Source organism: Lampris incognitus, chromosome 20, assembly GCF_029633865.1.
Source record: "Lampris incognitus isolate fLamInc1 chromosome 20, fLamInc1.hap2, whole genome shotgun sequence".
Lineage (NCBI taxonomy): Eukaryota > Metazoa > Chordata > Actinopteri > Lampriformes > Lampridae > Lampris > Lampris incognitus.
The window spans coordinates 12,063,751-12,078,291 of NC_079230.1; the positions used below are offsets into that span (position 1 = coordinate 12,063,751).

Genomic DNA, 14,541 nt, shown 5'->3' on the forward strand with positions numbered 1-14,541 from the left:
TGAGAATCGTGGCCAAACATGGCAAACAATAAAAACAGATTCCAGTTTGATGCTAGATTAGCCATGATGCTGCGGGCTCAGCAAGTGGCAGAACAGGAGCCGCATGAAAAGTTGCATCACTGCCACTGTCTGATGATAAATGTCAGATATCTATTGTGACAAAACTAAATCCAAAACATAATTCATAACGTCTATGGCCAAAAGTAAAACTGGGCAAAAGATAAGACAAGGAAAATAAAACATTTCAAAGCATGTTTGAAAAAAAAGAAAGAAAAGAAAATGGTAGAAACATTCATCTTTAAAAACTTGGCAATCTGCGGTTTCCCTTAAACTGTTAAAGGGTTTTTTTTCCCCCTTAGGGACTGGTTTCTTATCTGATGCGAGGGTCTAAGGACAGGATGTTGTGTTGCTGTAAAGCCCCTTGAGGCAAATTTGTAATTTGTGATATTGGGCTATACAAATAAAATTGACTTGACTTGTCTTGACTGTACAGCTTTTTTTCTTTATGACTGTTTGTGTGTGTTTGTGAGAGAGAGAGAGACACAGAGAGAGAGAGAGAGAGAGAGAGAGAGAGAGAGAGAGAGAGAGAAATTTATGCCTGTTTTATTGACTTCCAAAAAGCTTTTGATTCTTTTTGGCATGCAGCACTGTTCTACAGAGTTATTGAGAGTGATGTAGGAGGTAGAACACATGATATTATTAAATCAGTGTATTCTGGCAATATGTGCAGCATAAAAATTGGCAAAAAAAAAAGAGAACAGAATTCTTTACCCAAGGGCGAGGTGTTCGTCAGGGCTGTCACCTCAGCCCTGCACTCTTCAATATCTACATTAATGAATTGGCTACTATAGGAGGTGAAATGCCTACCCTTTGCAGATGACCTGGTCCTACTTTCCCCACAGCAGATGGCCTACAGCAGAGCCTGGATCTGCTAGAACATTACTGTCAGACCTGGGCCCCGACAGTAATTCCCAGAAAGACCAAAATAATGATATTCCAAAAAAGATCCAGCTCTCTGGACGTTCTACCTAAATTCTCAATTGGTACAAAACATGTAGAGTACTGCACACACTACACCTATCTTGGACTAAAACTAAGTTCAACTGGACGTTTTAATGAAGTAGTTCATGAGATGAGAGGGAAAGCACGCTGGGCTTGCTACACCATAAAAAATATATACAAACAGAAATACCAGTTCGAATTTGGTTAAAATTAATTGAGTGTGTTATTGACCAACTGCACTCTATGGCAGTGAGGTGTGAGGTCCACTTACAAAACAAGACTTTACTCAATGGGATAAACACCCCGTTGAGACCTTGCATGTAGAGTTCTGTAAGATTCTCCTACATGTCCAGAGGAAAGCTACAAACAAAGCATGCAAGGCAGAATTAGGCCAATACCCACTCATACTAAAAATACAAAAAAAGAGCAATTAACTTTTGGACACATCTAAAACTAAGTTACCCCCCCTCTCATATCATCACCAAGCCCTGTAATGCCAAGAGCTGAATAGTAATAGGAACCCCCTCACCCAACTGGTCCTGAGGCTGAGACCACAAATTTGCTCTATTAGCACACCTCAGGAACACAACACATCACTAATCAGATTCATCAAATTACTTAACAGTCAAAACAAAACTACATCACCTATTGGCAAACACAAACACAGCAAAATGCAGTGCTGTCGGGCTCTAAATGGACAGTACACCACAGCAGATGATGTGAGCATGGTGGCTGATCACCAGCTAAAGAGAACCTTGACTGTGTGCAGACTGAGTGAGCACAGCCTTGCTGTTGAAAAGTGAAAATCTGTCTCCTGCAGAGCAGAGGCTGTGCTGTCACTGCAGCCTCCGTGAGCCTGAAACAGAGCTACACTTCCTCACCACGTGTGAACAATATAAACATCTTAGAGAAGCACATTTTAAACTATTAGAACTAATAACAAAAGCTTTTCTAAACCTATCAGATGAGGAGGAACTACCAGTCCTACTAGAGGAAGACCCAAAGAGCTGTAAGTTAGCAGCAGTCTATGTTGCTGCCTGCCATAAAGTGAGGCACAGTGAGTGACAGTCACCTGACGCACGTTGTTGCTGCTGTATTCGATGACAGTGTGTTCTTCTGTTTTGTACTATGTTTCTTTGCTGTAGTATGTTTGTTTTCAATGTTTAAACCCTTGCTTTGGCAATATTACAGTGTTACGTCATACCAATAAAGCCATTTGAATTTGAATTGAGACAGAGAGAGCGAGAGCGAAAGAGAGAGAGACAGTGAGAGAGCAACACAGAGACAGAGAGAGAGGGAGAAACGGAGAGAGCGACAGAGAGACTTTTTTGACTTTTTATAAAAACAACTTTGATACAATGTCACACATTTACAGCAGCTGTGAAACAAAGACTCATAGAAACAGACAGAAATAACATCTGAAAACTTCACTCAAAGTTCATTCGTCATTCATCACTGAACAAATATCATTATAACACCAGATTTACAAACACAACCATACTATTCATTAATTTATGAAATTTAAAATCAATTAAAACGCTGGCTTTTACCAGAGAGGTGAACACAGGGACTACTTCTTCACACAGTTTTCCTTCTATCTTGTTCTTCCTGGTGATATATATTGACAGTTTAGCTTTGCCAGCAGGGAAGTTTAAAAGTTGCCACTTTGTTGCATTATTTTTTTATATCCTGCTCCGAAGTAAAAGCAGTTTTACACCACACTTCATTAAAGGAAGTAAACAAAAAAAAATCTAAAACACCAAAAAGTTCCCAAAGTCTACTGCACTCTAAAAAACAACGAAAAACAGTTTCTACGAACCCACAGAAAGGACATTCATTAGAAACAGTGTGATTAGCAGTGTGATTAGAACAGTAGAACAGTGTGTGTGTGTGTGTGGGAGAGACAGACTGACAGAGAGAGAGAGAGAGAGAGAGAGAGAGAGAGAGAGAGAGAGAGAGAGAGAGAGAGAGAGAGAGAGAGAGAGAGAGAGAGAGAGAGAGAGAGAGAAATTCTGTTTGTAATGACTGCTTTGGCAATACAAGTGCCTATTTGTCATGCCAATAAAGCGCTTCTGAATTTGAATTTGAGAGAAAGAAAGAGACACAGAGAGAGAGCAAGAGAGAGAGAGACAGACAGACAGACAGACAGACAGACAGACAGCAACCCGGTCTCACCAATCTGCATACAAAGAACACGATATTACACTTCGCGTGCAAGGCATACGCCAAAATCCAATTTTGCATGCAGATGATACTCCAGTCCTTTCCATTAACTTCTGTGGAGAGCTGATGCATCAAAATACCACGCATCACCTTGAACGGTCATGACGTCACCAGCGAGGCTCAGCTCGCCCAGTTCACCAGAAGCACAGGCATCCACAACCAGGGTTCGGGTTAGGGTTAATAATAATAACTAAAATACTACCGTTAATACCATGATTTAATTACCAAAAAAAAAAAAGATTGTTTCCCCCGCTTACCTGCTTGTGGATGTCCGCGCATCAGGCGAACTGAGCCTCGTGGGCGAGCTGAGCCTCGCCAGTTCAAGGTGGTGCGTGGTATTTGGACGCATCAGCTCTCCACAGAAGTTAATGGAAAGGACTGGCGTATCATCTGCACGCAAAACGGGATTTTGGCATATGCACTGCATGCAATGTGAAAGTGTAATATATTATTTGTACGCAGATAGGTCAGACCGGCCTCAAGACAGAGACACAGAGACATAGAGAGAGAGAAGCAACTATGCAGCAATTAAGTAATTAAGGGGCAGCTTAACTGCTTCTGAACAGAAGTGGCTAAAATTCACCAGCGAATTGCTAAAGAATATCTGTATCAATTCATTCATCTGCAATGAATGACTCCATGACACATTCCTGAATCCTGACTTCTCTCTATTTGTTTATTTATTTATTGGTTTTTAACCATATCGTACTTTAGCAGCATAGTGATTGAATGGCACCGTTGCTGCAGCACCCGTGCCAATCAAATCCATCCACTGACATGATTGACACGCGGGGCCCCCAGGGTCAGACAGATGTTGATTGGCTTGGCATGATCTCTCCATTGAGGAGGGGCCCCCTGCACTGGGGCAGAGCCACTGATTGCCTTTATGCCGTCCAGCAACTTTCTTGATTAAGAAAACGAGGATCCGCGGGGCCCTACGCAACTGCGTATTCAGTGTATAAGGGCAGGCCGGTGACCTGAGGTTCCAGGTCAATCTTTATCTTGTTACGTTGTTGGGAGGTTTCCAGAGTGGATGACCAATCCACCCCCATCTTCTCTTCTGGATCTCTTGTTCGACAGGAACCTGGCTGGTTTGATCCCATAGGTCAGTGCTGCTAATTCGGTCTGACCACCATATCTGGAGGCTCCGTCTCAAGCACTTACATGGTTCTTACATTCCGAGTGTTTGTTCTGGTCGACAGAAGGGGGATCAACAGTGTAGGCTCCTCGGGGCTTTCCCTACAACGTGTCATGTTTCTACCCTGGGGGAGAGGTCTTCTTCTAGAACGGGCTGATTTGGGGTTTCCCGTAGTCGATGTTTCTGTAACTTGAGTTGTTTTTATGAGGTAATTGGCCTCATGCCTAACCTCTTACCTGGAGGACTAGACAGCTGCTTTTTTGTCCTGGCCTCTACTGGTGGGTGGACCGGTCCTGACCATGGTCTCTGGGTCACCGAGACACTCGGGCGTCTCCACCACATCAAGGCAGCAACTCTTAAGAGATGCAGCCTGACACGAAAAGTTTCAAAAACCAAAAGAAAGCAAAGGAAGACATTCACATGCATCAGAAGCTCAAGACTGGGCATAAACCCAGGGGTTTTAATTGGGCTTGGGATATGTCAGTTAAGACCTCACCCCCATTTTGGAAATCAGATATGGGCGTTAACGTCACCATTTCAACGATTAATGAAATAACGTAGTGGTAGCGAAACAGAGCGGTAAAACTTAGTGGATTTCCATGAGACATTTCACTTGGAAAAAAAAGCACGATAACTGAAATGAACAAGACTTGCTTTTTCCATACACACACACACTCACACCACCTACTACCCAAGCGCACACACATCCTCACAGACTACAAAACAGAAAATGTGGTTTATTGCTTCATCTTGAAAATAAAGAAAAATACCATCTATCCCACTGTTATGATGAGGAACATGACGATGACGATGATGATGATGACACTTTTTTAGGGTTTGTAATGACCCAAATGTCTTCTTTTTTTTTCCAGGTGACAGAGAACATCATCTCCAAGCAGACATTCATAGGTGAGCGACATGCAATATCTGTCTCAGACATATACAAAGACACACACAAATTCTCTCTCTCTCTCTAACACACAATCATTATCTGTCTCAAACATATACAAAGACACACACAAATTCTCTCTCTCTCTCTCTAACACACAATCATTATCTGTCTCAAACATATACAAAGACACACACAAATTCTCTCTCTCTCGGTCTCTCTCACACACACACACACATACACCCACACCACAGCAGAGCATGCGAGACATCTTAAGTGATGGCCACATCTGGACAGGGGTCACCCTCTCATCCATGGTACTTCTGATGGACAGAGACACTTTTCAAATAAGCGGGTTGCTTTCATGAACATCTGAAGATTCAACTTCCACGTTTTCTGCCTCTATCCCTTTATCATTGCCATTAATTTCTCTCTCTCCCCCTCTGTGTGTGTCTGTCTCTCTCTGTCTCTCTCTCTCTCTCTCAGAGGCGAGAACCATGCCTCACAGTATGAATGCTTCGGGGTCAAAGTTCATGACCTCAGGGACCCAAAGGCCATCAGCCCACTTGACCCTCCGAGACACCAGCGCTCAAGGTTTAAAGATTCACCTGTGTGTGTGTGTGTGTGCGTGCTTGTTGGAATGCGCGCACACTCGTGAGCATTTAAAGACTAGCAAGATTAGATCAAATTTACTGTTAAACTGTAATATCAGGCTCAAGGCAAGTCGAGACAATTTTGTTTTCTATAGCCCAATATCACAAATGTGCCTCAGGGGGCTTTACAGCAACACAACATCCTGTCCTTACACAGCTTAGTAACCTAGCTTATTAGCTTTGTAATTCAACAAAATGGGCATAGCAGTGATTTTGTGTGTGTGTGTGTGTGTGTGTGTGTGTGTGTGTGTGTGTGTGTGTGTGTGTGTGTGTGTGTGTGTGTGTAAGGAAGAAGGAAGAAAGTGCACAATATTCAACCTGGATTTATCATAAGGAAGTACTGTCAGAGGGAGCGAGTGAATGAGCGAGAGAGAGAGAGAGAGAGAGAGAGAGAGAGAGAGAGAGGGAGAAAGAAAGCGAGAATCCCACTCTGTAAAACAAGAGGGGAAAGTAAAGGCACATAAAATGCATCGTTTTGAGTTCACCTGCAGTTTTATATCACATTTGCTGTCCATTTGGATGACAAAAACCTCTCATAAACATGGATTTAGTGTTTACAAGTGGGTGGTCGTTAAATACATCAAACTCTGCGTTTGTGTACATGGAAGTGCATTTGTGCGAAACTGTGTGCAGAGAAACACTGTTCATGTTTATGCACTTCAGTCAGTGTTAGAGACAGCAACCCAGATTTTTAGAAAGAGCTGCAGCGTCATGACAGAGACACTTTAAAAGGTAGACTTTTTTTCTTTTTTTTTGTTTGTCCAGCATGTTTGACCAATAAACATGACATACCTGTGGAGGCATGGAGGTGACAGTGAGTTTGGATGGCAGTGGAGTTTTTAAACTAGATTGTTTAACACAATCTTGGAAAGTGAGAGGACGCCTGAGGAGTGGAGAAGAAGCATACTGGTACCGATTTTCAGGAATAAGGATGATGTGAATAGAATAGAATATCCTTTATTAGTCATTTTGTACATACATACAAATGAAATTTACACTGCATTTAACCCATCTTAGCTGTGTAGCTAGGAGCAGTGGGCAACCGCCTTGCAGCGCCCGGGAAAGTATAAAGTTGATCAGCCACAGCATGAAGACATGGGAAAGAGTAATAGAAGCTCGGTAAAGAGGAGAGGTGACGATTAGCGAGCAGCAGTATGGTTTCATGCCACAAAAGAGCACCACAGATGTGATGTTTGCTTTGAGAATGTTGATGGAGAAGAATGGAGAAGGCCAGAAGGAGTTACACTGTGTCCTTTTGGATTTAGAGAAGCATACGACAGGGTACCAAGAGAGGAGGTGTGGTATTGTATGAGGAAGTCGGGAGTTGCAGAAAAGTATTGTAAGTGTGGTGCAGGATAAGTATGAGGGCAGTGTGACAGTGGTGAGGTGTGCGGTTGGAATGACAGATGGGTTCAAGGTGGAGGTGGGATTTCATCAAGGATCGGCTCTGAGCCCTTTCTTGTTCGCAATGGTGATGGACAGGTTGACAGGCAAGATCAAGCAGGAGTCTCCATGGGCTATGATGTTTGCGGATGACATTGTGATCTGTAGCAAGAGTATGGAGCAGGTTGAGGAGAGTCTGGAGAGGTAGAGGTATACACTGGAGAGAAGAGAAATGAAAGTCAGTAGGAACAAGATGGAATACATATGCGTGAATGAGAGGGAGGACGGTGGAATGGTGAGGAGTAGAGGTGATCAAGGCAGATGAGTTTAAATACTTGGGCTCAACTGTTAAAGTGAATGGGGAGTGCAGAAGAGAAGTGAAGAAGAGCGTGCAGGTAGGGTGGAGTGGGTGGAGAAGAGTGTCAGGAGTGATTTGTGACAGAAGGGTACCAGCAAGAGTTAAAGGGAAGGTTTACAAGATGGTCGTGAGACCAGCTATGTTGTACGGTTTGGAGATGGTGGCACTGACGAAAAGACAGGAGGCGGAGCTGGAGGTGGCAGAGTTGAAGATGCTAAGATTTTCATTGGGAGTGATGAAGAAGGACAGGATTAGGAACGAGTATATTAGAGGGACAGCTCAGGTTGGACGGTTTGGAGACAAAGCAAGAGAGGCAAGATTGAGATGGCTTGGACATGTGTGGAAGAGAGATGCTGGGTATACTGGGAGAAGGATGCTGAATATGGAGCTGCCAGGGAAAAGGGCAGCCAAAGAGGAGGTTTATGGATGTGGTGAGGGAAGACATGCAGGTGGCTGGTGTGACAGAGGAAGATGTAGAAGACAGGAAGAAATGGAAGCAGATGATGCGCTGTGGCGGCCCCTAATGGGAGCAGCTGAAAGTAGTAGTAGGTTTGACTAATCAAATCTGACCTTAGTAGAAAGGTGACACACCAGCAGTAGCCAACTAGACTCTCTGAATAGACTTCTGAGAAGCTGGGGATGGACCCCAAAAATGCACCCTTCTCTTTGACCGCCAGTCATATTCAACATGTTATAACAGCTAAAATACCTTGTTCTTGACAACAATTATAGATCCGAATATGTGTGGTCCTAAAATTTGTGATGGCTAGATTTGGTCCTGGGGGCCGATCATGTTTGCATCGCCAAGAAATGGACTAAATTATATTTTCTCATGTTCACTTATAGGTAATAACCCCCAACATTGACTGAGAAACTAGGACGTAACTATGGGAAAATGGGTTTTGGAGGGAGCGCAAAAGCTTCTGCATCATTAATAGATTTTAGGATAACAAATGTTTAATAATTGTGTTCGAATGCCTGTTTCACTGACATCCGCTTTCAGTCTTTCCAATACTTGTGAAAAATGGGTTCTTTTTCTTTTCTTCAGTAACGACATCAATCAAAATGAACAGAATGATAGATTGAATGTTGCTATATTTATTTTCCCATGAGCTCATGCATTGAGTTATTGCTACAGAAATGGAAAAATGTTGACGTATTCAAAGGCCAGTTATTACCTCGGAAATGATAAATTGGATCAGATCTTTTCGTCTGACAGACCCCCTTCTCAATTCTTTTCATCCCATAACCCCCAAAAATAGCCAATAGCAGCAATTCAAAATGTTTCCCCCCTTTCCTTCAATTTCAACTTAAAGGCAACAATATGGAAGTCCAACAGACTTGAATGGGCATCAATGATGGTCTTGGCTTCCAGCTTTTATTACTATTCTCACGTTCAAGTCATTAGAAGATTACGAAAGATTGAGTATTTGTGTTCACCGGTGCAGAAATTAAACAAGTTGGAGGAAAACAATCGCGGAAAAACATTGAGAACAGAAAAACGAATAGCTGAACTGAACAGTAAATCTTATTACACGAGTAGATTTTTGAATAAAATCCCATAATACTCTACGTATTCAGAGAGAGTTATCACTCATCGCCGTGGACACTGAAACATTTTTAAAATCCGTACCAAGCTCTAATTCTTGTTTCATCATGTCCTACAAACAAAGCCTGTATGTATGTATGTATGGATGGATGGATGGATGGATGGATGGATGGATGCATGGATGGATCCATGGATACGTGGATGGATGGATGGATGGATGCATGGATGGATACATGTATGTATGAGTGTACATGTATGTATATATGTACATACGTATGTATGTGTCTATGTATGCATCCATCCATCTATCTAATCACCATTCTTTCTCCCCGTCTCATCAACAGGGTTTCCTCAGTACCCCATCCCCTCACCAGGTCTCCACCAATCCTGTCGCCACGTGGTTCGCACGTGGGCTAATCAGAGCTTTGGAGCTCACCTGCACAACATGACCTTGTCCAATGGGAAACTGCGAGTGCCTCAGGATGGGCGGTACTATCTGTACTCACAGGTGAGTGTACCCTCACTGTCATGTCACCCCAATGAAAACAGAAATCTTGTCCTAAATCCCCTGATTCTTTGGTTTAGATGTTTTACTCCTCTTTTTCTCATCCTACAAAACAATGTGCTCCTTTAGACAATAAAACCAGCTGGAAATCGTTTTTTATGAGCGAAGATAAAGTTTTTCTGTCTGTTCTCACAGCAGTGTGCCTTCAAACAAGTGTGCTGACACACATATTTTGAGAGCAACGTTTCTCTCAAAATATGTCAGCACACTTGTTTGAGAGAAGGAAGGCACACTGCTATGGAAACAGATCTGGACCCCAATATACTCAGGGAATAAAGCAAAACACAACCCCCTAATGCCTGGCACAGTGTTTGAAGTATTCAAACTGACAATAAGGTGAGTGGACCAAGCTTACCAGAGTCAGGATGATAACATAAAGTCCATTTACTGTGCAACATAACCAGCTTCATCCCCTAGCATGGCATACCTATACTGACAGACATCACTTCCCAGGGTTGTGAGGCACTGTTGTCTCACAGCAAGAAAGTCCTGGGTTCGAACCCCCGGCCGTCCCAGGTCCTTCCTGTGTGGTGTTTGCATGTTCTCCCCATGTCTGCATGGATTTCCTCCGGGTGCTCCGGTTTCTTCCCACGACCAAAAAAGCAAAGAAGGCCCTGACAGCCCACCACTGACTACTTATGGCTTTGCCTGTAACCAATGCCAGCAGGGAACATTATTTTTCAAACGTGGGCCTAGTTAAAAATAGACTCGAGATCCATAATGGGCCAAAACAGACTGAATCACCTGTGTCTGATGTCCATTGAAAGTGGTATTCTGCACAAACGGGATTTTACCAGCATCATTAAGGACTTATCTGTCAGAAAAACAAGCACGAAACACTTCTAAAGGTAGGAATATGTATTTATAGCGGCACAGTGGCCCAGTGGTTAGCACTGTTGCCTCACAACAAGAAGATCCTGGGCTCAAACCCCAGGTCATCTGTGTGGAGTTTGCATGTTCTCACCACGTCTGCGTGGGTTTCCTCCGGGTGCACCGGTTTCCTCCCACCATCAAAAAGACATGCATGTTAGGGTTGATACTGCTGTTTGTGCCCCTGAGCAATTCAATGGAAAGAAGAACTGGAGTTGGTGCCCAGGCACTGCAGCTGCCCATTGATCCTATACAATAGGATGGGTTAAAGCAGGGGTCCCCAATTACTTTTCATAGCGGGCCACTTTTAGGGCCACTTTTAAAACCACGGGCCACTCAACCGCCAGCAGCATGTTGTTCGTTAGTTTGTTTTGGTGTCGATACGTTGCAGGTATTATAATGTAATGTGCATGGATAAGTAGACACGTTGGTCCTTGACTAGCGGGTCGGACCCTTTAGTCGACTGGTTAACGTTGTCGCTTGCGGAGCGGGAGACACAGGTTCGCGTCCCGGCCATGGCGACGGTCTCCCAGGCTGCCCCCCGAATTCGCTACAATAATTTAAACAGAGATTTTTCGATATATTACTAGTCTTACTTTTACTAAGAAATTAATGTTTGTTTTTTTTTTGGTAGGGAAATAAAAAAAATCTTCCTTCTGGCATTTCTCCAAAAATTCTCGCGGACCATAAATCAACCCGTCGCGGGCCGGACGTGGCCCGCGGGCCGCCTATTGGGAACCCCTGGGTTAAAGGCAGAGAACAAATTTAGTTGTAACCTGTACAATGGTGAAATAAAGTGGCTGGCTGGCTGGCTTTATTGGCACACCAATGCCATACCAATCCATGCAGGTTCACATTTAAAGGTAGATCTTCTTGAAATGTACAAAAATAAATGTGTCTCACGGGTTGGGTGCTTATCTTTACCTGCCTCAAAGCACATGCAAATTTAAGCACAGCTTTTGCCACGGTAGGAGTTGACTTAGCACTTGATAAACCAATCAGTGGGAACGGTACTAAAAACATTTTCTTTCAGTAACATGCATTTGTTTCTTACCAAGAGGAGACAACTGTGTGAGTTTTGCAAACATAAACATATACAGCTTGAGAGTGAATATTCATGGAAGCAGAAGTAAAAGATTCGCACTTTTACTTAATATAGGCACTGCTCAATAAATAACAGAAATGACTGGTGGAAAATGTTTGCACAGGACAAGAAAGAGTGAAGTGATGTGTTGCATTCCTGATGGACACAACTTGCCTCTTGACTTCAATTGTAGCTGTAGAGATTTTTATCTTTTTTTGGGGGGGGGGGTTCCCAATTTTTCTCCCCGATTGTACTTGGCCAATTACCCCACTCTTCCAAGTCCTCCCCCTCTGCCGATCCGGGTAGGGCTGCAGACTACCACATGCCACCTCCGATACATGTGGAGTCACCAGCCGCTTCTTTTCACCTGACAGTGAGGAGTTTCACCAGGGGGACGTAGCGCATGGGAGGATCACACTATTCCCCCCAGTTCCCCCTCCCCCCTGAACAGGCGCCCTGACTAACCAGAGGAGACGCTAGTGCAGCGACCAGGACATATACCCACATCCGGCTTCCCACCCACATACACGGCCAACTGCGTCTGTAGGGACGCCCGACCAAGCCGGAGGTAACACGGAGATTCGAACCAGCGATCTCCTTATTAGTAGGCATCGGTATAGACTGCTATACCACCCAGACGCCCCCTTGTAGAGATGGGGTTTTTTTTTTTTTTTTTTTTTTTTTTACATGACAGTAATAGCAACCTGATATTTTACATACTCAACCCATCACTCATTTCACACAAATCATTCCACCCTCATGTCCTGCCCTCCCTCACAGGTGTATTTCCGTTACCCATCTCCTGCAACCAGTGACGGAGACCAACGCAGTGTCAGCCACCAGCTGGTCCAGTGTGTCTACAAGAAAACCTCCTATCCAAGCCCCATACAGGTAGAGAAACTATATTTTAACATGGATGGCTCTTACTCGGTCCGCCAACATATTTAGGGGATATGTGTGTTGCAACGAGGGAACGTTCCGGTGTAGCAGGCCAGGTTAGCCCATAATATACCCGGGGTATAAAACAGCCTAGCCCACTTTCACCCCGGGTATAGTCTGGCCAGGGGGTATATCTTGGGCTGTTACACCAGGTTGTACCTGGGTACATGTAGGCACTTTCTTCTTTCTATTATAGTCAAGGGCATTTAGCGTAAACCCTTGATCAGAATGACTTACCACTACAGTATGTATGTGACTGTAGCAGAACATCTGCTCCTATACTAAGAAAAGTCACAAATACTAAAATATTCACAGTGCACCACAGTATTTAACAATTCAACCAAATATGATCTCCTAAAATTCAAGTCTGCATGATTCTAGAATTCAGATTACTTGTTAATGAGCACATGCAGCTCACAGTGTGCAAGATAATGATTGAATCAGTGATCCACCAATCAATGCTTTCCAATCGTCTCTACTTCCTCTAACATCTGACACCTCAGAGAAAGAGCAAACAGCTTCGATGCAACAAATGACAGATGATGTGAACTTCTCTGGACCACAGGCAACAGCTCTGTGGGGGCTGCGAAGCTTGAGTAACCCCCACATTTTGACCCCACCAAATAAATAAAATAAGCAAATAAAATAAAAAAACTAATGATTCGCCAAATGAAAAAGCCATTGTTGAGTATCCAAATATCTGTTAAGAACTGTAATGAGATTAGTTGCGTTACCGAGCATCAAATGAAATAAACCAAATAATGCATGATTTTAACTTTGCAACTACTAAATACATGGCTTTAGCTGAAGCCACACGCTACCAATACCTCCTGGTTTTGCCCTAAAAATTTGATTAACATCAGACTACCATCCTTCAGTAGTAACTTGTGTGTACTGAATATCAGCAACATTAAACATTTTATTACATTTTTTCAGAGGTATGTATGCAAATATAAAAAAAAATCGGACAAGTTGATCTAAAGTTGTGGTGTGCGTAAGCATCTTCTATACATAAAAAGCCTCTTTTATATTCATGACAGTTGTTTTTTTAATCAGGGAGAATTATGGCTATATGTACAAGCTACATGCGCTTTTATGTGTCCTTTTGGAGGAGCACCCACAAACATTTTCATAAATTGGCGCCTACACACTTGATTTAGATGCTACTTAGTGACTAGACTGAAATCACTCTGATCTTCATCTACTTCTTCTCCTCTCCTCCTCTTTCCTTTTCTCCCTTTGAACTTCTCTTTCTGTATTGCTCTTCCCGAACTCTCTGTTTTCATTCTTCTTCTCCCCCTTTTCTTCCTGCAGCTCCTGAAGGGCGTGGGCACCAAGTGCTGGGCTCCAGATGCCGAGTATGCCCTGCACTCGGTCTACCAGGGGGGGCTCTTCGAGCTGAGGGCTGGTGACGAGCTCTTTGTGTCCGTCTCCTCTCCCACCATGGTCAATGCCGATGACTCTTCAAGTTACTTTGGTGCTTTCCGCCTGGACCTATAAGATGAAGGGATGGATGGATGGATGCATGGATGAATGAATGCGTGGATGGATGGATGAAACAGTCCGGACAAAATGAGGAAAGGGTGAGAGGATCCATTGAAAGGAGCGAGGAGATGTTGGCCTGGATCTCGGATGTCTGATGTTGGCTTGGGTGGATGGATGGATGAAGGAGTAGAGGGTATAGATATACTGCTCAAATGAGAGGACATGATGGGAGCAGGAGGAAGCAGAGAAGGGGAAGTATCTTTGCTTCTTCTCTCCCTTAACTAAGTCCACACTATGAGAGCAATATGTGCAGAGATACATGTACAACCACACAGAAACAAAAGCATGTGTAGCCGTCTTTCAGAATCCTGGCAAAACCTGACTCTTCGGCGGCAGGAGTGCG

At 43.5% G+C, this 14,541-nt stretch overlaps 1 protein-coding gene across 1 annotated transcript in view; it reads left to right on the top strand.

Annotated features, from left to right (window-relative positions):
* Positions 1–14,541, top strand: part of tnfsf10l (TNF superfamily member 10, like) — a 43,948-nt gene that overhangs the window by 28,404 nt on the left and 1,003 nt on the right. Inside the window, exons 3-7 of the mRNA XM_056300850.1 lie at positions 5,236–5,272; positions 5,739–5,846; positions 9,540–9,703; positions 12,495–12,605; positions 13,968–14,541. The exon at positions 13,968–14,541 is cut by the window's right edge and continues 1,003 nt beyond it. Coding sequence (XP_056156825.1) covers positions 5,236–5,272; positions 5,739–5,846; positions 9,540–9,703; positions 12,495–12,605; positions 13,968–14,153 — 606 coding nt within the window. The 3' untranslated portion in view covers positions 14,154–14,541. The remainder of the gene's footprint in view (positions 1–5,235; positions 5,273–5,738; positions 5,847–9,539; positions 9,704–12,494; positions 12,606–13,967) is intronic.